Source organism: Camelus ferus, chromosome 26 (assembly GCF_009834535.1).
Source record: "Camelus ferus isolate YT-003-E chromosome 26, BCGSAC_Cfer_1.0, whole genome shotgun sequence".
In the NCBI taxonomy this organism is placed as follows: Eukaryota; Metazoa; Chordata; class Mammalia; order Artiodactyla; family Camelidae; genus Camelus; species Camelus ferus.
This window is the reverse complement of record NC_045721.1, coordinates 26,092,383-26,118,209: the sequence shown is the minus strand read 5'-3', so window position 1 is coordinate 26,118,209 and position 25,827 is coordinate 26,092,383. Positions and strand designations below refer to the sequence as shown.

Here is a 25,827-nt window from a genome sequence, read left to right as displayed (position 1 = left end):
GGCAGTGTGGACCAGAGGGCACGAAGCTTCTCGCTGGAGCATCAGGAGTGGCACACCCATGAGGCACAAACTCATAACACAGAACAGCAGTGACAGAGTTCAGACACCAGAATCGCAGCCCATCGTGGCCGCCACGTAGGCAGTAAAATGCTGCTTTACAAGCGACCGTGAGTCTACTATCTGAGTAATGACCCACCTGTGCTCTGCCTTTGCTGAGATTTCTCTAGGCTTCAGAAAAAAATCGTAAGTAAATTCTGCTGACCATTTTCAATCTTGTCCATGGGACTGAATTTTACATCCCCAAACTTTATTCTTTCTTCAAACAACTGGTCACAGGGATGATTACATATTCATTTGCAAGTCATCATTTCTGTCACAATTAACTGTAGCATTCAAATAATTAAAACATGTATATATAGTATTAAAATAATCATTTGTTTAATTATTAAATAGGAGTATTCATAGTAAATATTCATATCAATATTTATATGAGAAAATAAGTATGCAGTATTAAAACAACTTAAAAATAAACCTTTAGAAAAAAAGCCAAGGGGATCACAGGTGAGTCTCGTTGCAATTTTTAAAACAAAGATATGTTTTTATTACTTTTCTTTACGAATATTTATTCAATTATTTATTAAAAGCAAAACCACATGTTACCCAATAAAGAAGCTTAACACAAAGATGCACAGATTTTGTACATGAATAAGAATTCTGACAGACACATGAGCCTGGCAAAATCAAGTGTTTGCTCCTCTGCAGGTTACGAAGAGGTGTCTGGTCAGACACGACGGCGAACACTGGCTGCCCCAGCTCCCTCTCAGAGGTTCCTGGCACACGCCAGGGGCTAAAGGCTCAGAGAAGTCCTACAGCAGAGACACTTTCCACAAATAGAGTTTAATACAGTGTATTCTAAATTTACATAATCACAGAGTCTATTTTTCTCAACAAACTTTTAAAAATCCTTCCAAATAAAGATCCACAGAATATCACTGGCTTGCACTAATGGTTATTTGCCCTTTAATAGTATGAGGTTTAATTCCGTTTTGAGGTACAATTTTCTACTTCAAATCTGAGACAGGAGGGAAGGGGGCAGGGCACAACCATCAAAAGAATGATACAGCCATTGATGATTTGACATAAACTGGTTAGAACCAACTGGGTCCAAGATGGCGGAAGATTCGACTCCCAGTGACCTTGAGCCTCATTATAGACTCATTGCAATACGTTAGATGCTAAATGACAGCTCCAGGTGGACCACAAGAGGCCAAAAAGTGGGTGGGGGCCCAATTCCTGGAAAATCCTGTCCTTTCCCCCAAATAGTTGAAATAATCCTCCCACTTATGAGCATATTAAATTACCCAGGTCCATAAAAACCAAGCACCCCCACGCCACCGGGCCCGTCTCCCTTCTGAGACAGACTGCGCTCTGTCTGTGGAATATGTCTCTCTCTAAATAATCCTGCTTTCACTTTGCTATGGCTCAATCTTGAATTCTTTCCAGCACAAGACAAGAACCTATTCTCCAGGAATAAAACCAAATGTTCACTTGTAATACCTGCAATGATCACAACAGGATGCCACTGACAGCCACACACTCCTGAAGTCCACACTGTGTAACAGAGATACAGCCTCACACAATCAGCTATGAGGATGCCAAGTATATGAAACTGTGATTGCAGTAAAATGGTTCTGCATACGTGCTTAGAGAAGATGCAAAATTTGTTTGCATATCTTCAAAGATTGAGATTATCAGTACACTAAGGCTTGGTTGAACTGAAATGAACCCCAAGCCCTTACTCTCCCCTTTTAGAATTATAAAGTGAAAATAAAAAGTTCCTAGAGTACTCTAGATTGGATTAAAAGTTATTAAAAATGAAATCACTTGAGGGAAAAACAAAACAGAATAAAACAATTTTAAACAATGCAGTGGGAAACATGGTGGTTGGGTCTTTGAAATAAATGCCATTTCACTTTCCCCTGGTTATAAGTTGTGGAAAGATGTTTTCTGGTAAAGATAACAAAGCTTATTCAGAGACTAATGTAGAAGCCCTCGACCAAAGCCACTACTTTGGGGTCCGAAATAGCCTCTCCACCTTCAGGGTCACACAAAGTCACTGATAAGGTATGCCTGCATTTCTGTTTGTGATTGTATACTTTTATGTGCCACATGTGCCTTTCCCTCAATTTTCCTTTAAATATTTGTTTTTCTCCAGATGGGATTCTGGTGACTGAACCTTTCCAGTTTCTTGCCCCAAAAAAAGAAAATAATATTTTTTAGTTGTATCGATCTTATCACTTTATCACCTTAAGAAAAGAAGACACTATTCCCAAGGGGAGGGACACTGTGGTTTTCCGTTTCCCAAAGGGGCTCCCTGGAATATCTCAAGTCATCGAGACATTGTCCACAGGCCCACTGCGATCTAAGGGATGCCTCCACTCCTTGTCCCCCTGAATCCAGAACCGTCCCCATAGGCTTGATCAAGCTGAACCTGTGCTCCACTTAGCATTAGAGCCACGGACCTGACGTTTTGTTTGTAAGAAGCAGCAATGATCAAGGAGAAATACAGTATCATAAGAACTGCAATGGACACAAATTCATTTCCAGTTGGACAAAGTCATTGTTGACTCAAGATACCTTATGGAATATATACATTTTTAAATTATATACAAACTTGCATTCTTTTTCTATTCTACTAAAACAAAAATTGAGCATTTGGAGCATGTCCTATTAAATGTGTGAAGTCCTCCTTGCCTGTTTTTAAACATCGTTTAAAAATACATTTATTGACTGCATTTAGTTCACAGAAGTGAAGTCTGCTCAGTGCACATGATCTTAGAGCATCCTTTCATAACACGCCTCAACAGACGGGATGCTTATCCCGCACATCAAAGAGCACACAAAGCGGCACTGAGACACTCAGCACCGGAGCAGGCGTGTCTGACAGCCAGGTCGTGGTGTGTGCCGCTCAGCACACTAAGGGAGACGCCACGTGTGAGACGGTGTTCATGCTGCTGGCGGACTACTTGTTAGCAGGGGCTGTACTGGGTGACCAGTGAGACATGAGACATGTTTTCTTTTGTTGTTGTTGTTGTTGTTGTTGTTGTTTTTGGCAACCTGTTTTGTTCCTTTTTTCAGTTTGCTGGTATCAGCTAATAAAGACAGTCTTTGGAGCTGTCCTTTTAATTATGCAAATATGCCTGGAGTTGCATAGCCCCCTGCCCCCTACTGCCCTGGGAAGAGCCAGCCTTTGTTTTGCGGAGACCAGCCCTTAGAGACAGCCTACAGGTTTTCCCAGGTCGGGGAGGTCGGTTTGCACCTGGATCCTTTCCCAGCCTGGCAGGAGCTCATGCCCTGGGGAAACAGGCTGGGTCAACTGTGACCCTGGTCTGCTGTTCCAGGCAGCTCTGCGAGACTGAGGCATCCTTGCAGGCTTCTGAGGGTAGGACATGAAACGTATATTCTTAAAGGATCAGTGTGGTTGCTGTGTTCAGGACGCACCCCGGAGGGAAGGAGTGGCAGAGAAGAGGCAGAGACCCTAGGCGGGGTACAGAGGGGGCGGCTCAGACAGGGGTGAGGAGGGCCGACAGGGACAGAGAGGCCCCCGAGTGTGGGGGAAGGACTGCATGTCGGACATGAGCAAAAAAAGAGGAGTCGAGGAAGAATCCTGGGTTGGTTTGTTTGTTCCCAGAAAGTCTCACTTCTTGCTTACAAATAAAAGAAACATGAAGAAAAGGTACTGCGCATGGAAACTGACTGTGGAAAATCATTTGGCCATTAAAGCCTAGACCTTCCATAAAAAGAAGTTAGCCATCCCACCACCAAACACCATTAATGAATATTAAATACATATTGCATCTGTTCAAAAAATAAAGCCTTGAATAAAGTTAATGGACAGATGACACTGCATTTAAAAAAAAATCTAAGCAATCTATTGTCATTCAACCCAGAAATTACACTTCTGGGCATTTATCCCAGAGAAATGAAAACTTACGTTGGCACAAAAACTTGTACATGAACGCTTATGGCAGCTTTACTCGTAATGGTCCCAAACTAGAGGTAAACCAGATGTCCTCCAGTGGGTGACTGGTTAACAAGCTGGGACAACCAGTCTAGGGAACGCTATCCGAAGGGACACACAGCACCCCGGTGAGTCTCCACAGAACTGCCTGAGCGAAGAGAGTCAATCCCAGGGGACTGCACACGGCAGGATTCCCTTCCTACAACGTTCTCGAAACAGCGGAGTTCAGGAAATGAGGAACAGATGAGTGGTGGCCAGGGTCCAGGACGGGTGGGGGCAGGAGGGAAGTGGGTGGAGCTACAAGACACAACCGCATACTGAACCATCAACGTCCACATTCTCCTCCCTGTTTTTTTTTTCTCAGGGGAAAAACACCACTGATGCAGTTTTATGAACTCCAGGTACATAATGTAACTGGTCTTTCATATCTAAGGATAACAATTCAACAAGTTACAATTTCAGGTCACATATACTGTAAGTTAATGAACCTAGATTTATAAAAGATGTAAAAATATTTCACAGGCTTGGGAAGATGTGGTCATGAGACATCATTCTAAGGAGAGATTTGGATATATTAGAGATTTTTCAAACCTACAAAAGGACATTTCAAAATTTACGCTGTGATTTGTGCTCAAGTTTTGCAAGATGTTACCATTGGGGGAAACTTCCCAAGGGTCCTCGGGATCTCTCTGCTTTATTCCTCACAAGGGCATGTGAATTTACCATTGCTTCTAAAGACAAAGTTTAATTAAAACAAGTTTACATACATAGATTCCTATGTCTGAACTGCAGGATTCACTTGAATTATATACAGTGAATACGAAGCATTTTATACTTCAAAGACTTTTTAGCAAATGAATGTCTGTGTATACGCATGTAAGCATGTTTAATTTCAAAATTCAAAGGGATGAAGCATTATCAGGACTCGACTACATGTTCCTTCACAGCACAGGGGTTTCATGACTGTGAAATTATTTAGATATTGGCAAACCTGATGATGCAGACGAGACACTGTCAGTTTAACCTATTCCTGGGGATAATGGCCATTTCTTTCAGAATAAAAAAAAAAATACTGAAGTCAAACAAAAAGCCCTTTCTAGTTAACACAATTACTATTTACCCAAGAGCCTTCATTAATGCTATTACTGTGAGCCAGAAGGGAAGAAAAACAAATTAAAGGCCAAAGATTCCTCAGTGAGAGATGCCGAAGCCTCTGAAAGAATGAAAGGTTTCAGTCTGTCAGCAGAAGCACAGGTGTGGACTGTCTATACACAGTGTAGACAGAGTGACATTATTGTAAGAAAACATTAAACACCCTTTATAGTCTGCCACTCAAGTGTGCTCTGTAACAATGTTTCAAAAGTGGAACATTTGCTTTCATGATCTTTATACTTAATAGCTATGAACATTATGTCATAAAGTATACTATCAAACAGAAGTGTAAATTGAGGTCTACGATTAAAAAAACTTCAATATGCAATAGGAATCAATCACTTTGATTTTGCACAATGGGGAATGTAAATTTCATCAAGGCAAAAAGGTCTGAATCCCAAATTTCATGCTAATTCAAATCAAAACCTAAAAAATGCAAGAACTTTAGCTATTGTAGCTGGTTACCTAGGTGACCAGCCCCCCACTCCACACATTTCCGTTTTCAAATTCAGGTGTCACTTACTTTTTTGTAATAATTGTCCTTATACTTTTTCTGCTGCTTATAGTGGGATCTGAGTCCTCTGTTTGTATATAATAACTTTGAATATTCTTAATTAACTTGTTTTAAATTAACTCTTTAAATTATTTCAAAGATCCTCATAATCAATTATGGTAAAAAAAATTAGTGGTTTATAATAAATGTCCAATTTAGGCAACATCTATAAGTCAAATATCTTTTCTATTTAAATAAATGTTTTAATATTTATTTGCTGGTTATAAAACTATATTTTTGAGGTCTGGATACCACTTAATTGTGAATTAGACCATGGAAAAGAATGCATTTGGAAAAATTTTAAGACATAAAAATACAACAGACTGCCAGTGCTCACAATAGTACTTGCATTACTTATGTCAGTTAAGTTCCAAAGCCCGCACTGTGATGGAGCCGACGTCCTCCTTCATAAAGGGGGTGCGAAGGCTCTGGGGAAAGGGGCTGACGAGCACCTGTGCTCTCATCGTGTCCAACGTGGACAATTACGGGAACCAAGTCTGTCTGCTGCTGGGGATTTAAAAGTATTTTAGCCTTTAAAGTTATTTGAAAACACTTTAAATCCGTTAGCAACACAAATATTTAAACTCTGAATATGCCATAAAATCCTGACTATGGTTTGTGCCCTCCTAACAATGAAGAATCCTTCAGTTATTCAAAGAGATTTTAGTTTCTATCTAAAGTCACAATCAAATGTAAAACTTCACCCCTCACCCTCCAAAGACCTGTTTTAAGCATCTATTACATTGGTCATCACAGTTAAACTGATTCTCAGCTTTCCAGTAGGCGTGAGCAACAAAAACCTGTGTCCTGACACAGACAGACTTGAGGGGAGGGAAAAACGGCTGTCAGGCAAACGCATCTGTTCTTCACTGGCAATAAGAACACGATTGACAACGTCATACGTCACAGAAGCCTGGGGTGGCGCAGCGGAGCTGAGAGCTGGCGTCATGGCGTTAGCATGCCAAGTGGTCTTTACTCGTTTACTATCTTCTCTCGTTTCTAAATCAAAACTGCGCTATCCTCACGCCTTCCTGCCGAGCACGTGGCAAGAGGATCTTCCTGTGAAGCAGCAGGCCACAGGGAGGAGGCGGCCTGACCTGAGCGCCGCAGAAGGCGGCGTCTCTCACGGAGCGCTTCCCCGGGCTCAGCACGTCTCTGGGACTGACAGTAAGTCATGGTGAGCCCTTACACTGGGGGAAAGCTGATACACCAGCGTGCTCTGGGTTTCTGACTTGAGAGGAGTCCTCATCCAAACTGCGTGGTGGTGAAAAGAGTGTGGCCCCTAATGTAACTGAATCAACAAGGGATCACAGACACGCTTGCCGCACAGCTGTGAAGATGGGGCCGTGTCCCCTTCATGGGTAGAAAAACAGTGCCTCTGCGATGCCTGTTGTGAAAACTGTGCGATATTACGTGTGTGTGTGTGAGCGGCTACTTCCCAGACTTTTCTGTTACGGGACTATGCAGTTTACCGTAGTTTAAATGTCTCATAATGCTAAAGATTATATATGTATGCTCCCCTTCCACTCTGTGACAGGGTTGCTGAATCTGGACAGTTTATATTCGCTTTAATAATGCTAAGTGCTGCCAAGCATGCAACTTGAATCTGTACCTCAAATTTTTTTAAATCACCTTTATGACAATGCGAGTAATCTGGGGAGGAGAACTTTGCAATTACTTTTAAAATTCAATTCAACACACCTTCATTGGGTAGTTGCTCTTGTAATTGGAATTACCCTAAAGACTGTTAGAGTAAAAATATTTAGCAAAATAATTTAGGAAATTCAGTCTCACCAGAACCAGTAACAAAAAAAAAAAAAAGCATAAAATATGGACAGATACAGAAGCAACAAGGAAAAAAGAAAAAGTGTTGCTAAGAGTCAAAAGTGAGGCAGAGGTTAACACAGTTAACTGGTGGGAAACGTCTAACCTCTGGAACCTGGGACATTCAGTAACAACCAAAACACTACAAAAAATAACTTGCGGTGAACCTTGTGAGGGCGGAAGCGTAGAAATGGCGTCAGACGGGCTCTCCGTTTCCCCCTGGGCTCCGAGAAGCCTCCCACAAGGAGTGCTGTCCACCTGTCACTGGAGAGAGGGGCAGAAGCGGGGGCAGGTGGAGGCGGCAGAGCTCTAGGCGGAGGCCTGAGAACAGGAGGCCCTCTGCCCGGGGGGCCTGGCGTGGGGGGAGGGAGGGGCAGGGAGGCCGGCAGGCACAGGGCGCCCCAGTGGACCAGCGGGGCCACGCAACATGCTCAGGGTCGCCCCGGCCTGTGAGTGAGAAGCTGGGGGTGCAGCGGCTTCGTTTGGTGGGCTTTTCTCTCTGCTGCGGGGCTCTTCTCAAACGCAGGCTCGCTAAAGACACCTGCCCTCCTCGAGCGGCCCTTCGGGCAGAGCGCGCCCGGTATGGTGGAGAGCTGGCGGCGGGCCTGCGCAGGGAAGCGCGGGGCCTGCGGCGGTGCGTCGGGCCTGGACTGGATGGCGTGGCGGGATGGGTGGCGGCCGTGCAGCTTTGGAGATGCCTGCAAGACGCCCAAGTGAAGTCCTGCCCTTGGACCCTAGGGGTTCACGAGGCAGATGTGAGCTGCACACAGAGACTTCTGGAGTGACTGCCGTGTGGATCTCTGTCCAGGCCTGGGGAAGAGAGAACACTGCTCAGGGAGACAGTGTACAGACAGAAGACCAGGTCCCCAGGAGACCGGGAGAAGGAAGGTGAGACCTCAAGAGACCACAGAGGGACCAGCGAGGCAGGAAGGAGCCGGGAGACCATCATGAAGATCCAGCGAAAAGAGCATTTCACCAAGTGGGACGTGTCAGGTGCTCTGAACATCCACAGGAGGCCACTCAGCAGAACCAATAAAGGGTGTGTGTTGGTTGAGACTCCTGGGTCATTTGTGACAGTGACCAGAGCAGGAAAAGGAGGTGATGGGACCAGACACAAAACGAGGGGCGCAGGGAGGGCTGGAGGCGAGGAGACGCACACCCTACGCGCAGAACGCGAGCTGCCTGGAAGAGAGAAGCGCGGATGCTCGGAGGTGGCAAATGGTAGTTGTGTGTGTTTGTCTTAATTGTCATTTGAGCACTTGGATACCAGGGCTGAAGAGTCAGAGACAGAAAAGGATAGAAATGAAAAAAGAGGACGTCACGCAGCGTGAAGTCCCCACGGCAGCCATGGGAACACCCGCGCCGGACCAGCCTTCTTGGGGGGAGGGGCGGCAGGTCCAAGGTAACCGGAGGGAAGGAATGAAGAACGAGGCTGGTGGTGTGTCTGCTGGGGGGGAGGGAAGGAAATCCTTCCGAGAGCTTTGTCTTTGGTGAATGGAGACCTGGGAGCATCTACTGCCCGAAGGGGGAGGTGAGAGAAGGGTGGGAAACCAGGTGCGACGGGGCGGGGAGCGCTCCCTGCACAGAGAAGTGACTGCAGCTGCCGAGAGGGCGGCCCCGCAGGGATGGGAGGAAACCGCCTGCTGGCCCAGCGGTGGGCGCAGGAGCCAAGGCCGGAGGGCAGCGCACGGCAAGAGACTGATTTCAAGGATGGGGCTGCTGCAGGTGGAAAAGAAGGATGGGGACTCGGGAGGCACCAACAGAAGGGAGAAGACCCCAGCCCACAGCCCCACTGAGCGCTGAACAGACACGGGGCAGGAGGGAGAGGAAAGAGGCGCCTCGTGGGGAACAGGGAAAGCGCGTGCTGCTCTCTGGGCCTTCTGTGGTCCGTCCCGTGAGCGCCACACAAAACTCCCGTGGCTGAAACCCCCACCCTCCGCGTCATCGGGACTCAGAAGTCCCGCTGAGGCAGCAGCTCAGGCTCCACGGCTGAGCACTCTCCTTTCCGCCGGCCAGGAGTTGGGTGCCGGTAGCCCGCGCCGGGTCAAGCTGTCGGGCCTGGGTCACAACCTCTGCGCGTCCAGTGGCCGGTTCTCTGCCGGCCCCACGAGGGGAGCCCCGAGAGCGTGGAAAGGGGCGCCCTCGCTGCACCCGCAGCCGCAGCCCCTGCGTAGAAACCTGGCTTGTGAAGCTGGGGTGGTGGCTGAGTCTCTCCCAGGAAACAATCCTGCTCTGTCTGGCAGCCCCAACGGCTCCCTTGTTATGAACAACAAATGATTTCTTTTTTTAAATGCAAATGTCCCTGTTAAATTATCTTTCAATAGAGTAAATTAGGGAGCGATGTCAGGGAGCCGCTAGGTTACGACTCTTATTTACGGGGAAATCAGTCTCAGGAAACCTGGGACACAAGACTGCCGGCCACTGCCCCCGGGGTGGGGAGCTGAGTGGGGACCACTGGGGGCTCAGCTGAAGAGTATTTAACCCCAAGGGTAGAGGTCAGGTGTGTGAGCCGAACCCCATTTTCTTTCGTTTCCTGCATGATTAAATGGTAATTAAGCTTTAATGAAAAATGTTAGGCTGATTACAATAAACATAATTGCACCAGTCAGTTCATGTCCTCATGTCTCGCAAGCTGCGTGGAGTGGGCTGGACTATGGCCTTTATGGGGTTTGAATATCTCGTGAGCACCAGCAGTCTGCGCTCCTGGTGGGGAAACGTGGTCTCACGGCAAGGGGAAGGTGACCAGCCTACAAGGAAGAGCGCGGTGCTCACTGTGCTCCGTCAGTGACCGCCACACACACACACACAGACACAGACACACAGACACAGAGACACAGATACACACTCACATACACACACACATTCACACATACACAGACACACAGACACACAGATGCACACACACATTCACACACACATACAGACACACACACAAAGACATACACAGGCACTGACACACACTCACACACAGATACACACACACAAACACGAACACACTCACACACACTCACACAGACACACACACACAGAGACACAGACATTCACACACACACACAGACACACACACAAAGACATACACAGGCACTGACACACACTCACACACAGATACACACACACAAACACGAACACACTCACACACACTCACACAGACACACACACACAGAGACACAGACATTCACACACACACACAGACACACAGACACGCAGACACAGACACGCACACACACAAAGACATACACACACACACACAAAGACATACACACACAGGCACAGACACACAGGCACAGACACACACAGACACAGACATTCACACAGACACGCATACTCTCACACACACACGCACACACACACACACACATAGACATACACACACAGACACAGACATACACACACACAGGCACACACACACAGACACACAGAGACACACACACACACCACCAAGGAAAAGCAGGCATTCTCCCTGCACTCCTAGCAAACAGCTGTTTTCCCCCAAGGTTATTTTAAAGCAGGAAAAAAAAGATCACTTTTTAATGAAATAAGGAAATTTACCAAATAGTAGATTAAACTACACTCATTTAAATTAAAACACGGGTATTAATCTTTATAAAATGAAAATACACTGCTTAGTTTCCAATGGTATCAAAATACTAAGTAAGGATAAATAAATGTATAAAGAATTATAAAGTTTAAAAAAAGAAAAAAATAATTATAAAACTTAAAAGGTCAACAACGACGCATACATCTTATTAAATCCCTCTAACGTAGGTTTTACCAGTGACAACAGACTACACTGGCCACTCCTTCTGACAGTAAGCGGCATATAAAGACCATTCATCTTAACAACACTGGACAGAAGCGAACTCAGAAGTGAAAGAATCTCCAAACACTTAAATTAGCATTTAAGTATTTACCATTAAAGGCTTTTCTATGGCCTTTTCTATCCCCGCTGGGATCCAAGCAAAGAGGAGAAAGCCAAGAGCGGTAGGTGAAGTGAACACACACTAACCACGTGGCCGCACCCGGGGGTTCATAGTGTGGAGCACGGTAACTGAGCACCATGTGGAGAATGTAGATTTTTGCATAAGTTTGCATGAAGGTTTTCAGAGCCTTTAGTTTTGGCAGTAGGGGGAATGGGAAGTCCCACTGGCTGAGATGGAGGTCACTGGAGAGCTCTGACCAGATGCAAGTCACCGCACTGGGGACCCGCCCTGGCTCCCGAGATCAGGTGGGACAGTGAGTGGACAAGGGCCGAGGGGCCGGTCAGTGGGTGCCGAGACTCAGGCCAGCCCAACAGCTCAGACCCGGGTGGTGGGGCGCAGGCTGGGAGGACTGGCTGGGTTTGGGATTTTGAATATGGACCCAACTGAATTTGATGCTGGATTATAGGTGGGGTGGAAGATAAAGGGGTTTGTAAAACAAGACTTCAAAGTCTTTGTCGGGATCTCCTTGCAGAACGGGGCTGAAGTTTCCGGAGGCAGGAAGGGCTTGACAAAAGCAGAGACGGGCAGGGAGCGGAGCGGAAGGGCGGCCACGTTTCACGTGCTGCGCTGCCCGCTCTCCGTCTGCACATCAGAGTGGGGGGCTGTCTCCAACAGGCAGTCCACGCTCAGGGCAGAGGCCGGGGGAGGCTGACCGGGAGCACCGAGGGGCGAGCAGTGGCGGAGAAGGAAGACGCGGGGGGCGAGCCCTAGCGGCACCCAGGCTCTGCAGTTCGGGGAAGGAAGACGAGGACCGGGACAGAGGACGAGGGGCGCTGGGAGAGGGGAGGCCGAGGGAGAGCAGGGAGGCGGAAGGCAGCCGAAGAGGGCGTTTTAAGACAGTCAAAACTGAAAAGCCCCAACCTGGCGTGGAGTTCTGCGACTGAGAGGCAGAGCGACGACGGCGAGGTTCAATTCTTACGCTTTAAGTTTTTTGAGAAAAGTCAGACAACTCAAATGTCTCTAAGAGGACAAATACTCACATAAGTACTTCTCCTCCAGTAACTGAATTACACCTACAGTGCTTAGTTCACAGATTACTGGCACGTCATCGAGTTAAAACGCTTCACCAGGAAAATTCTAATTTACCACTACTGACTAAATACCATTACTGCTTTGCAACAAAGCTCATACTTGGCATATCAACTGTTTGAGGAGAACATTTAGGTTCCATTATTTAACATTCTTTTTGAAATCACAGACTAGTGCTAATACTTCAAGTGCTAGCATTAGCTTGGCTCATGAATGGCAGCAAATCTAACGTACACAGAAAACACAGAAAGCCCCTCTTTTCATGTCCCAGGGTCACAAAGACGGGTAAGTGGGCTCTTCCTCCCTCCACGCTCCTTGAGCCGGAAGGACGGGCTCTTCTGCATTTTTCTGGGGGATTCAGGCCCTTGGTTTGGCCTGACTTAGTTTCAGAGCTGGGTCCTCCAGTGGGGGAAGGATGGCTCCAGAAACGGCAGGAGTGCAGAGCGGCACGTTGGTCCGGACTACAGGGAGTCTGACCAACGATCCCACGTTGCTGGTGCTGACGGGGGTCCCGGGCCACAGGAATGTCAGCTTTGTGGCCCACGTGCCTTTTGGAATTGAAGCGTTTAGGGTCCAACACGAACCATATGACCCATTTCCAACAGATTATCTGAGAGAGTTTGGTTATAGAAACAGGGAAAAGGACACATATGGACACGGCTTCTGGAGAACACAGTGAGCTGTGACTGAGGGGGTCTGATGGGGGTGGAACGGGGTCCATCAATGCCCTGACACCTCTCCCTCCCTGTCCTCTCGCCTCCTGCCAGAGGCCACCCCTCGGATGAGCCCAGCTGGAGGGCAGAGAACCCAGTCCACGCATGTCCACCACCAGTGTCACAGGGCAGAGTGAGAAATGGTGGAGATTAGGTCTAAAGGCGCAAAGGGAAGACACGCGGTGCAGAATGCAGAATTTTGCAAATGGAAAGGTCCTTAGAAATTGGTACCATATCTTCAAGTCACAAATAAAGGAATAAGGAAATAGGCGGAAGGTCAGCTTCAGTTCTTCAGAGGTTGAGACAGAAACCTGAACTTTCAGTGTCACAGGCCCGGCCAACTTTTTCTAATTTGTCCCAAGCAAAGTTTTTATATCTTGCTTTTTCACTTTCTATAGTTTTAAAGACCTTGCAGAAACCCATTCATGAAAAGAACCTCCAAAGAAACATTGTATTTGCACTCCTAAAATGGCATTTCCAGAAGTATACCAGCTGTTACACTACACCATGTGAAACTGCCAACATTCGACCATTTTTATCTACAAAAAGGACAACTGCACAGGGTTCAAACTAGAACACTTGGAAAATCAGGTTTAAACAATTAAGCGAGTTTCAACTTTTGAAGGAACTTTGACGGGTGCATCCATGCTTACCACTTCCTCAGCATCAATATATTAATTAACCATATAATTATAAATACAGAGTGTAAATGTCCATGTTCTCAAGCAGCAATAATAAAGGGCCTCCTTCATCTTTAAGCCAAACTGGGAAGATGTCTTTTAAACAGTGAGCACCACGAAGAGATATAGAAAAGGACGTGATTTCTTGGTTTCACAAGAATTTTTAAGAGTGAAGATTTTTAAAAGGCCAGGAACAAAACAACGCACTCTCACCAGACAAGCCAGCAACCACACCTCTTGGTATTTACCCAAAGAAGTTAAAAACCTGTGTCCATATATAAACCTGCACACAAATGGTTTACAGCACCTTTGTTAATAATTTCCAAAAGTTGGAAAGAACCAAGATGCCCTTCAGTGGGTGTGAACTGCGGTCCATCCAGACATGGGGTATTACTCAGAGCTAAAAAGAAATGAGCTGTCAAACCATGGAGGAGCCTTAAACGCACGTGACTCAGTGAAAGAAGCAGCCTGAGCAGGCCGCCCACACTGTGTGAGTCCAACTCTAGGACGTTCTGGAAAAGGCAGACCATGGAGGCGGCAGCAGGTCGGGGGGCCGGGGGCTGGGAGGAGGGGGGATGCACAGGTGGCGCACACGGGACTTTTAGGGCAGTGAAACCACCCTGTGTGACACTTCAGTGGTGGACAGCTGTCATCACACATGTGCCCAGACCCACCGAATGGACGGCACCAAGAGGGACCCCCGATGCAGACCACGGATGTAGACCACAGATGTAGACCACGGACTCCAGGGGAGGATGACGTGTCCGTGTAGATCCATCAGTTATAGCAAGTGGACCATCTGGTGGCGTGCTGCTTATGGGGGAGGCTGTGCGGGCGTGGGAGCAGACAGTGTATGAGAAATCTCTATGCTTCCTCTCAAATTTGCTGTGAACCTAAAGCTGCTCGAAAGGAAGTCTATTCAGATAAGAAGGAAGCAAGGCCAGGAGAGTACCGAGTGGACAGCAAAGGAAAACAGAGGTGACCTCATAATGGTACCACCTTTTTCTTTTACCAAATCAGGACAGCACATCACACAGCTACCACCTACTCTCGCCGCCATTTCTGCAGATAGACGGCATTTTTATCTCACAGAAAAGAGCAAGAATAATATAATCTTGGAATAAAAAGCATTTTTTCCCCAAGGCAGGATAGCTGGAGCAAACTTACCTTGGCATTTTTGCCACAGACCAGTGAAAATTTTTCCACATACAGATTCTATTCCAGGAGCACATGTTCACAAATGATTGCCTCAAAGCACAGCGAACCAGAGGTAAGAAATTGTGCCGACTTTAACCTCAATTTTATACCAAGCCCTCAAAGCATCAAATTGACCTAAGTCCATTTTCTTATGTAAATCCTAAATATGGCTCACCAGTGACCTGCCAAGAGAGAAATTGAGCCAGAATGTGTTTATGTGCAAATTCCACCATTTTACGATGATGGCTGACCCTGGGTGCTACCAAATTATATGACACCTCTACACGGTGCAAACTGAAGGGCACTTGAAGACTGAACTGCCCCAAAGTATCTCCACACCTTCCTTCCCGGGAAACCATTCCTTAAAAACAGCTTAAACATGCAAATGTGGTCCTTGAAACTTTAGCCCTCAGGAGGCAAAAAAATGCAGGGAAGTTGAGAGCAGACCATGGAAGCAGCTTGGAAACTTCGAGACTTCAGGGCACCAACCAGGGCAATGCGGGGACCTGGAGCTGGCGCCGGGTGGGGGAGCGTCCCAGATTAACTTGAAGGTTCAGCAGAGACCCACGTCTGTCTTGGGCCCAAGTTTAGCTGTTTGCTGACTAATCCAAGCCTTTAAAGTAGGTCTGTTTTCCCACGTAACCAAGGGGAGCCCCATGAACCCCGTAAGAGAATGAACAGAATTCCCTGAGACAAAGCGCTCTGATGGGCATTCTCAAAGTTCCATATTCTGCTCAACAGAACTCACATCCCTGTAGGGGAGCCTTGGGTACCAGTGAGGGTCTGTCTCCCTGGCGGACACCAGGGCCCAGACCGAGAGGAGGGAGCCGAGCGGGCACCTACTTGAGTACTGGATGGAGAAGCCAGACTTGCTGATGAAGAAGTCGCTGTGGAACTGCAGGGTGAGCGAGCTGAAGGTGCTGTGCACGTCCTCGGGCAGCGCCGAGCCGCTCCACTCCCTCAGCAGGATGTCACTGTCCGCCGGCCCGTCCCACACCTTCAGGATGTCGTGGGCCAGCTCCGTGTCGAACACGATGAAGTGGAGGCTGCAAGGAGAACGCAGCTGGTCCACGGAACGGCCCCGTGCGGCGGGAGGGCGTCCGGGCACCAGCCCCTCCTGCACGCCAGCCCCACCCGCCCGCAGCACCCACCCCAGGGCGCCCTTCCGTGGCCTCCCAGAGGCGAACGCGCTCGCGCCCATCGGGAAACAGCACGGACACCCCGTCCCCGAGGTGCGGCGAGGCCAGGGCGCCCCGCGCGGGCTCGGCGCTGAGGGGCCAGGCCGCGCCGGAGAGACTGTCAGCTCTCTCTGCAATTCAAAGCTTTCCAGGCACACAAATCAAAGCTAATGGGACTCGGGCTTTGAATGCAGGTCGTGCCGGTGTTGTTCCAGAAATGCCCCACCAGGTGGCAGCAGCCAGACCAGGAGAAACACGCTCGCCGAGGTGCCGCGCACGCCGGGAGGGCGTCGCCTGCCCGCCTGTTTCTGAATGCGCTCATCTTACGTTGTGGTTCCTTCTGGATGTTTTATTTTCAGAAAAATCTATTTGAAACACCAACACAAAGGCAGAACTGTGTAACATGAGCTCCTTTCTACGGAACATTCTAACAAACTTTTATCAGATGTACAGGTATTTTCCAGAGCAACTTAAAATCTCTACGTCAGAGGCAGCAGCAGACCCGCAGTTCCACCCACGGCAATTCAGACAGACGGAGGAGTTTCGCATCGACCAGAATCTGTGCTTCCTCAATGTTTTGGTTTATCGCTTTTCACTTACTGCTTACTGGACAAAATTGTTAAGAGATAAAAATCAAAATACATACGAAGAACTGTACACAAACCCCAACTGTTTACTTCGTGCATCTGATACACTTAAAAAGAGAATGCCTACCTCACTCTGCACAAAGCAGAAAATACGCGGTGCATTTGAACGTTCAATGTGCAGTATTGTGACACAGAGGGAAGTACAGAAAGCAGCAGACACTTAGATACTGACCACCACCACTGCTGACACCTTGCCCCTTGCTTCAGACAGCTTTCATACATACAGCCTCACAGAGTCCCACTCCCACTCCTCTCCACGTTGTCACTTGCTTTCCCTCCCACCCCAAGTTCTGAAATTGCTATGCCCTCTTCTCACTGATATTCTCACAACCTTCCACGCGCGTGTGCGTTTGTGGCCCCCAAACAACCTGCAGTACGATTTTGTGTGTTTACAACAATTGCATCATGGACGGCATTCTGGCCTCGATGTCGACATCTATTTCAAAGTTGCTCTTCACGCTCAGCATTAGGTGAATCCCTACAAACTGGAAGACGTAGGTTTGTTAACGCTCCTCAAGCATGTGCACACGTTTCACTCGCCTAGTCCCCTGCCAAAACGCAGCTGGAGTCTGCGTTTTATTATGACAAACGGTGCTCATCTTGGGGTCTCTCTAGGCTCAAAAGGGAAACCGCCAAGCTGTTCTCGGTGCGGCTGTAACTCCTTACAGTCTCACAACCAAGAACAGGCGGCTCTGTGTGGTCACCTCTCTTCCAGCGACGACACCGTCAGACTGTGACAGCTGTCAGGAGAGGGAATCCGATGGTTGTGCGTGGGGTCTTATTTAAATTATATTCCCCTGAATACCTGCGAGGCTGAACATCCTCTGTGCATCTGAGGCCTTCCCCTTTCTATACAGTTCAGCAATCCCGTAGCATTTATTGAGCGCCAACTGTGTACCAGGCACTTGTTCAGGAATCGTGGACACGTCAGTGAACTAAGCCTTCATGGAGCTCACATGGTAATGGGGGAGATGAACAAAAAGACGCAACCACAGAAAACAAGTTGAACTGCAGGTTAGTGGGCGGTAAACGCCCCGAGGATAGAAACAGCAGAGCAGACTAAGGAGCTGGGCGGGGCGGGGGCGGGGTTCCTGTGTTAACTGGGCGGTGCGTCAACCCATGATGGCGAGGAGAGGTTTGGGCAGAGGCCTGAAGGAGGTGAAGGGGTTTGTATATTTGACGAGACGGAAGATGGAAAAGCCTGCACGGAGGCACGCCCTCAGGTCTGGGAACATCCAGGCAGCCAGGGTGACCAGAGCTGAGGGGGGCCGGATGAGGAAGCGCTGAGACCAGAGAAGGAGGGTAGTGGATGCGGGGGCAGAGGGGGCAAGCAAAACACAGGGCTCTGCAGGCTATTTTGAAGATTTGGGCTTTCACCTGGCGATATAGCAACGCGGCATTTTCAGGGAAGCAGTCACCTCCCCTGTGGTTTGAAGAATTGCTGTGCACTTGTGCTGACAGCAGGCGGCCGAGGGAAAGGCGGAGCCGGGAAGCAGAGGCCGGTGCTCAGACGAGCTCGGCAGGGGAGCCAATGAGGGGCTGTCAGATTCTGGGCACATTTTGAAGGTGGGGAGACAGGACTGAGGTAATTTTTCTTAATATATAGATGGGATTAATTATAGAGTTCAGCTCTTAATTTTTATTTTTTTTTCTTGTTCTTTGATATGAAGGTAATTTTAGCCTCATTAAATCAATCAGACCATTTCCTTTCTTTTCTTTTGACTGGAAGCTTTTTTCCAATTTAATGGTATAATATAATCTATTATTTTCTTAGATTTTCTACAAATTAGCCACGTTGTAGGTCTCGTCTGTCCATGGATCAGTCACTCGGTGCTCCTGTATTTTACCCTAATGGGTCAGCTATCCTTCTACTGATGATACTTTCTCAAGCATCAGTTTTGGGATTTGAGGCTTAATTGTTTCTTCCATTAATTTCTTTCACTGTATTTGCTGTTTTCCCATTCTACTTCTTTAAACTTACTCTGACACTACTTTTCAAATTCCATTAGCTGGAAGCTTAACGTGCTGATTTTCGAGCGATCGTCTTTTTCTAACATGCGCATTCAGGCTGTACAGGTCACAGTTAGCTCTTAATCCCGCGTCTTTCATTTTCGAAATGAAGTATGTGAACTTCCTTGCTGTGTGTATGAGGACTGCCTTGTTCTGCTTTGTTCAGGACATGGAGTAGCAATGACAGTGATTCTCTATTTTATTGATATTTGATGTATTCCTAGTTTGTGATCATGTTTACACATGTTTCATATTTACTTGAACAGAAAGTGCAAGTTCTGGCTGAAATAGCAATTGTGTGTTCAAATCCTCTGTCAACTTACTAATTTGTTACCTGTTTGATGTATGAGTCATAAAGAGCTGTAAGAGGTGTGCTGTGCCATTTCCAACCTCTCCATATGATTTAGAGGGTTTTTGTATTAAACTATGTTCTTAGCTGAATACAGGTTTCTCCTAGCTGTCATGTATTCCTGGTAAATACAGATCCCTAAGCAAATGGCAGTGTTCTGTGTGTTAACAATATTGCCAAAAGGGGCCTCTGAAGCCAGGAGAGTGGCTATCCTTAAGACCGGGTAGACTGAACGGAGCGCAGAAGGCACGTCTTGGGTGTTGATCTGGCTCCTGGCCACACGGGTGTTCTTTTATCATCCGTGGAGTCTTTTGTGCCTGTTACATGTTAATGAGACACTTACACAGACAAAGACTCACCCTGGTGCTGTAAGTTCTGCCATTTTGAAAAATACCTTGTGAATTCAATAACAAAAATGATATAACAAAATTTAAATATAGATAAAGAAATGGCCATTTTTCATTAAAAAAAATACTGAAAGTCAATATGCAGACACCATACCACTAAGTAGGGAAAAAAAGTATTAAAATTTTAAAAGTATCATCCTTAAGGAACTATTAGTCATTTCAGACACAGGCATGCAAGAAGGAAAAATACACTTTCCAATGCACAGTGTCACAAGCTCTAAGAGATGTGAACAAAGTGACAGGTGAACACGGGAGGGGGTGCGTGTAATCCTGCCTCAGGACGTCTGGGGAGGGTCTTGCCAGCAGAGAGAAGTAAGGAGGGATAACTCAGTAAAGAGGACGAGGCAGAAAGTAACGAAACAAATGCACTCATTGATATGTTAACACGGTGAAAATATAAAGGTTACAAACAAATATAACAAATAAAACGATGTAAAGATTTTCTTCCCTACCCGATTGGCCTAGTTTATATACACGTTACCCAGTTTCAATGAGAAGGTTGAGACTCTGCCTTTTCATACACTGTTGGAGGCCGAATCTACTCTTCTTAAATACTGGGAGGCGGCAGCACTGCGGATCACAGCGAAAAGCTGAAAACAACCCGAATGCCCCAACAGGGTGTAGTTTAAATAAATTATGGTACATTCAGGCAATGGAATCTTCTTCAACGACTAAACAGAATGAGCTGGGATTCCAGGTGAGGACATAAAACTTAGACCATATTTACTGACTGAGGAGAAAACCTTCAGGGGAAGATGAAGGCTTGATACTATTATTCAAAAATAATTACACAAGTAGATAAACAGATAAATCAAATTGTGCCTTATTTGTGTTTGCATAAAGAAATTACAAGAATAAATACCAAAATTTAAGTGGTTATCTTTCACATCTAAGGTTACAGCAAACCACTTTTCAGGCTTTTTATCTTTCTACGACACTTCTCCAGTGTTTCAAAAATTGGGAAAATAAATAACTTTGAGTGTCATGATGACGAACTTGAGTGTACTCTGCACATAATGAGCTGATAAAATATGTATGTTTTTGAAGTGGGCAAGCGAAATGATCAGCTTTGTTTTATAGAAATATTTGTATTAAGACACAAACAATGTTTTAACCATTTGACCCAGAAAGAATTTTCCTAGGAAATTATTCTAAGGTGTTCATTACAAACAGAAGCAAAGCTTTACTGACAAAATTATTTGCCATATGATTACGTATAATGTTGAAAATCAGAAATGATGTAAATAACTGAGAGACAGTATTTAAGTCCTGGGCACATGTCCACGTAGAATCTGCTCAGACGCGCACGTCACGCGTCAGCATGCTAACCATGGGGACTGGTACAGGGATGATGACCGCCTTTGTTTGCACACTTTTGAAATTATCTATATATGTTCATTTTTCAACCATATGAAATCAGTATTTTAAATTAAAACCTATGTTCCTTGGAGTGGGAGTGGTGGATGAGAGAGGAAGAGAGAAAGCGAGAAAGCCCTCGCAGACGGTCAGATGACAGGGGTCGCAAACCAGGGCGGGGCAGCAGCTGGGGGCACCGTGGCCCCGGCGGCTTCACTGAGATGTGTGATCACTTGCGTGTGAGAGGGCCCGAAGCCTGTGGTACAAACAGTTCCGCCTGGGTGTCTCGATAAGCAGGGAGAACCGTACGCAGATGACACGACCAGCAGGAAGGATGTTCAGGACAGAAATGTTGATGTCCAGAGAAGAAAGCTGATTATTTTTAGATGAAATACTAAGAATGAAATTCCTGTTGTGGGGCTGACATTCTAACTGGGCCCCCGATGTTGAGAAGAGGAATCTGGAGGTGAGGCCACAAGGAGAAATTGGGGGGGGGGTGTGGCGCGCAGGTCAAGAGGGCGCTGTGAGGGCCGCGGTGGGCTCGGAGACCTGACACACAGCTCTCGTGCTGGAGTGTGACGGACGCGCCGTCGGAGGTGAGCCTAGGGAGGCCCGCGCGCCAGGGTGGGGGGCGTCACAGCTCTGGCTGAGGAGCTCGCGTCTGCCGGCTGGCCGGGGTGGGGGGTGGTGCTGAGAGCCTGCAGAGGGGAAAGGACGGATCTGGGAGGCTGGGGGAGGAGATTACAGCAAGAGCAGACCAGTGGGCCACAGACAAGAAGGAAAGCCAAACGAGCGCAGCGCTGTCCAGGCTCTGGCTCCTGTGCAGCTACTTCTTTCTCGGGGCCCGTGATGAAGAGATTTAGTGTAATTCCCCCAAAGCATACTGTGAGACTTATGTTAACGCCTGGTGGGCTTATTTTTTTAATTTGGGAAATTACTGGAGACTGGGGAAGGGGACAAGGGAGAGCAGAAGATAATCTCCAGCCATTTGGAGGAAGACAGGCACGAACAGAAGCAGGAATGAAAAAGTAGGAAGAGGCTCGGGGGGGTAACCATCACCGTCGTGACACGGGCATGTCTGCAGTGCACCTGTGAGGGGTCCAGCGTCTCTGCAGCAGCGGCAGAGCCAGCGCCCCCAGCGTCAGCCGTTTCTCCTAAACGCCACTGACGTGTGATTAGAACCTCACTTCCAAGTGTTACTGCTTTTCAATTCTTCCTGCACTTCCATCTTTGCTGGCCAGTCCTTTTTTGATTATCCATTTCTATAAACTGTCGAGTGGGTTTATTCCTGGGAGACAAGGAGCGGTCTGCACGTGGCCTGAGTACAGATGCCTGGCGAGCAATCACCCCCGGAAGGTACGTGACCAGGAACTGGCTGTGATGTGCGTCCTTGTTTACGCAGTGACTTGGGAACTGAAGGACTAAAAGAGAGGTTCGTCCCTTGGGCAATTCCACACCGTAAATCTACAGAGTAACTGCAGTCCCACCTGCTGTGGGGGGCCCGTGCTGTGTGGCTGAACGTGGCGGAGGGGACTAGAGCTGTGCTTATCAGCATCTCACCCGTGAGGGATGTCCGCAGTTCTCTGTCCTCTCACACACTCTCCAAGGGACCAGTGAGCTTCCCTAAGCCTGGCAGCTGCTCCCACAGCCCCAGGCTGAGGAGGACGCGGTCCAGCCCCAGACCTGGGGCCGACTCTGAAGCCCACGGCTCTCCTTCCTTTGGCTGGCTGAAATTCCCCCACCTGGTCACTTCCTCACACTGTCCACCAAACGACGCGGGCTACCCCACTGTGGTCTTACGAGGAAAGGGACATTGGAGATGCCCTGATCCCCTGGCCCCAAGCCTCTCTGTCTTGTCAGCATGAGACTCCTGCTCAGGCTCCCAACACATTTACTGTGTCTGGACCTCAGGGCTGGAGAGAAGTGTCCAGTGGAAGGGGCTCTTTGCCTAGTGTTTTCCTCTCGAGTCTGTTGCACAGGGACCTTGAAGGCTGGTCAAAAACAAATTAAAATATCCCTAGATCTCCAAACCAGATCTGCCCGTCACCTCTTGACAGCCAGCACGGCCACAACCTGCACTTCACCTCCTGTAAAAGTCCACACAGGACGTTCTGACAATCCTGATACGTCTCTGATTCACCTGTGATGTTTCCAATACTCCTGAGCCTTCCTAAGAGATTTCCCCTCAACTCTTCCTCCAAATGCAATTTCCTGGGAACAATCAGGATCAGAAATACTTTCAAAGTGAGTTTTCCAGACAATCACACTTGCAGAAAAGCAAGTAAAGCCAGGGAACAATATACACATAGGATTACATGAAGCACGGCCCTGACGTGCTCATGGACGGTGTCTGCACTGCTGTTTCCTTTACAGTGTCAACTACAGCTGTGTTTGCTCAGCAGTGAGATGCGCTGGATTTCCTAGAGACATGCTCACGTGTAACACTTAACGTGGCTAAATTTACTGCAGTGTCTTGTGGTTAGACTTTTAACTAAGTCTAGTTCAGGTAACTGCTTTGTAGTATATGTGTTAAAATTATAAACCTCTTCCAGACCCAAGTGCCCCATAACAATAACTATTTTGGGCTCTTCTGTTACCTTCAACAAAAAGCTACAGCAGCATGCAATCAGAAATTGCTCCAGGCCTCAAGGGAATCAAAACGGCCCAGTAAAAATCTGCCTCAAGTGTTGAAACCAGACCTTTTACAGTTTCAGAGAGCCTGTTGCTTATTCATTCTTTAAGAACGAAAAACATTGCCATTAAAGAAAAATCATAATAGAATGTATAGCAATAAATCTCACATATATTAAAATGTTTAATACTTATATTAATCCCTAGACTCATATGTAAATGACTGATGGAATTCTCAGCTTCAGCACACAGTGTCGTTGATACTGGCTGTGACAGCAGGGGAACAACCAGGACAGCAAAGGAGCCGGTGGACACCAAGGCTAAGGCCACGCCCTGTGCTCCCAGTGTCGGCACCGCCGTCGGCCTGGAACTGTCCGTCATGTGCCTCTGAGCGTGTCGTTTTCCAGACTGCCATCCAAAAATCGCACATATTTTCTTAACGAAGAGAAATCACCAGAAACATTTTGGAAGGAAGTTGAATACTGGTTGATTAAATTAAGTGCTGATGCTCGCCTCTGAACTTCCTTATTCCGAAGGGCTTTATGCCTTAAATTAAAAAGATCTGTTTACAAACTGGGTCCTTTGAAAGATACGTGTGAGAAGAAAGAACTTCTCTGAACAGCGAATCGGTGTAGGCAGCATCTTTCTTTTTTTTTTTAGACTACTAATGGTTAAATGTCAAAGTAAATTCATAAAACAAAAGTTGTACATTTTTTATTACTTCAGCTCATTCTTTGTTAATTTCTTTTCTCTTTCTTATTAAAATTAGTATTAGGTTCACCTGCAAAGAGTAAATTTATCACTTGGTTTGCATTTAGAGGAAGATGTGTTTATTCTAACTCTTGGGAAATAAACATAAGGGGACACATAAGAAATAGAAAAATTTGAAATCTTCCTAAAAGGAAATATATCCTGTTTATGGAAAGACATGTCATGAATCACAGGTGGTTCCTAGGATTTTTCAGAATCAAAACCAGTATAATGGCTTTTATATTATTCAGATCAAGCATTCAGGAATTCAAAGGTAACAAGTCACACTTGAATTTTATTTAGCTCATTGGAAAGTGACTGCATTGATTTTTGTGAAAAAGGCAAACTCTTAAATTCTGTTATTCAAACATGCCTTATTCGTGTCCCAATAGATCCATAATTACCTAATTAATAATTTATCCTAAGGACACAAATTCATTTTTAAATGAACTATGAAATCACATTTTTGCATTATTCGCTTGCTCTAAGTTTCTTCCCTTGCTCTTCGTGCACAGCAAGAATGTTTCGCTTGCAGGGTTTGAAAGTGGTAACAGTCTGTGCCCTGTCACTTTAACTCACTCCCAAGATGTTAATGCAATTAAACTTGAAGAAAGTCTGGTGAATTTCAGAGACTTTCATCTGACAAGAAACAGAGCGTCAAGGATGGAACAGGCAGGTCCTCTCACTCCTCATCAACCCATTTTATTTTACGTAAGTTCTAAAGTTGCAGCAGGTAAGTTTATGTGTGTTTAATACACTTTGCTAAGTTTGCTAGGGTGCCTTTTGTGAATAAGAACAAAACCAGCTCACGAATGATTTCATACATGCACCTGCCCCAGAAAGAGGTTTCTGTTTTGGCCTCTCACTGCCCGCCTCTTTGCGTGTTTAAAGGACCTGAGTTGCTGGGATTCCTTCGGTCTTTGGTGGACGCGACAACTCAGGGAAGGGGGAAAGGACCAGAGACACACGGTTTAAGGCTGTTGGGAGCAGGGGAAGGGGCGGGGTAGCTGGAACAGAGGTTTTAAAAAATCAACTTTGTTAGGAGATTTCAAAAGAACTACAATGAAAGAGGAGAGCTAATGAGAGGAGAAAAGGGATTGTAAGAGATATTGCTAAAGGATGTATGTTCTCTTCTTGTTCATCAAGGTCTGTAACTGAAAACAATTTAGTTTGAAATTACTCTTTCGCTTTATGTATTGTGGTTTTGACCCAGCCTTCTGACTGGCAAATGGAGAACTTACTTTAAAAAATTAATTTTTGTTGGTTTACTTATTAATTTAAAAAATTACCATAGTTTAGAACTATCAACTGAAATAGAACAATACTTTCTGTTGAAGTGCTTGCACAGGT

The 25,827-nt window shown here is 46.6% G+C and overlaps 1 protein-coding gene across 1 annotated transcript in view; it reads right to left on the bottom strand.

Moving 5' to 3' along the window:
- Positions 1–25,827, bottom strand: part of CSMD1 (CUB and Sushi multiple domains 1) — a 1,664,412-nt gene that overhangs the window by 149,798 nt on the left and 1,488,787 nt on the right. The window contains 1 exon segment of the mRNA XM_032468715.1: positions 15,993–16,195. Coding sequence (XP_032324606.1) covers positions 15,993–16,195 — 203 coding nt within the window.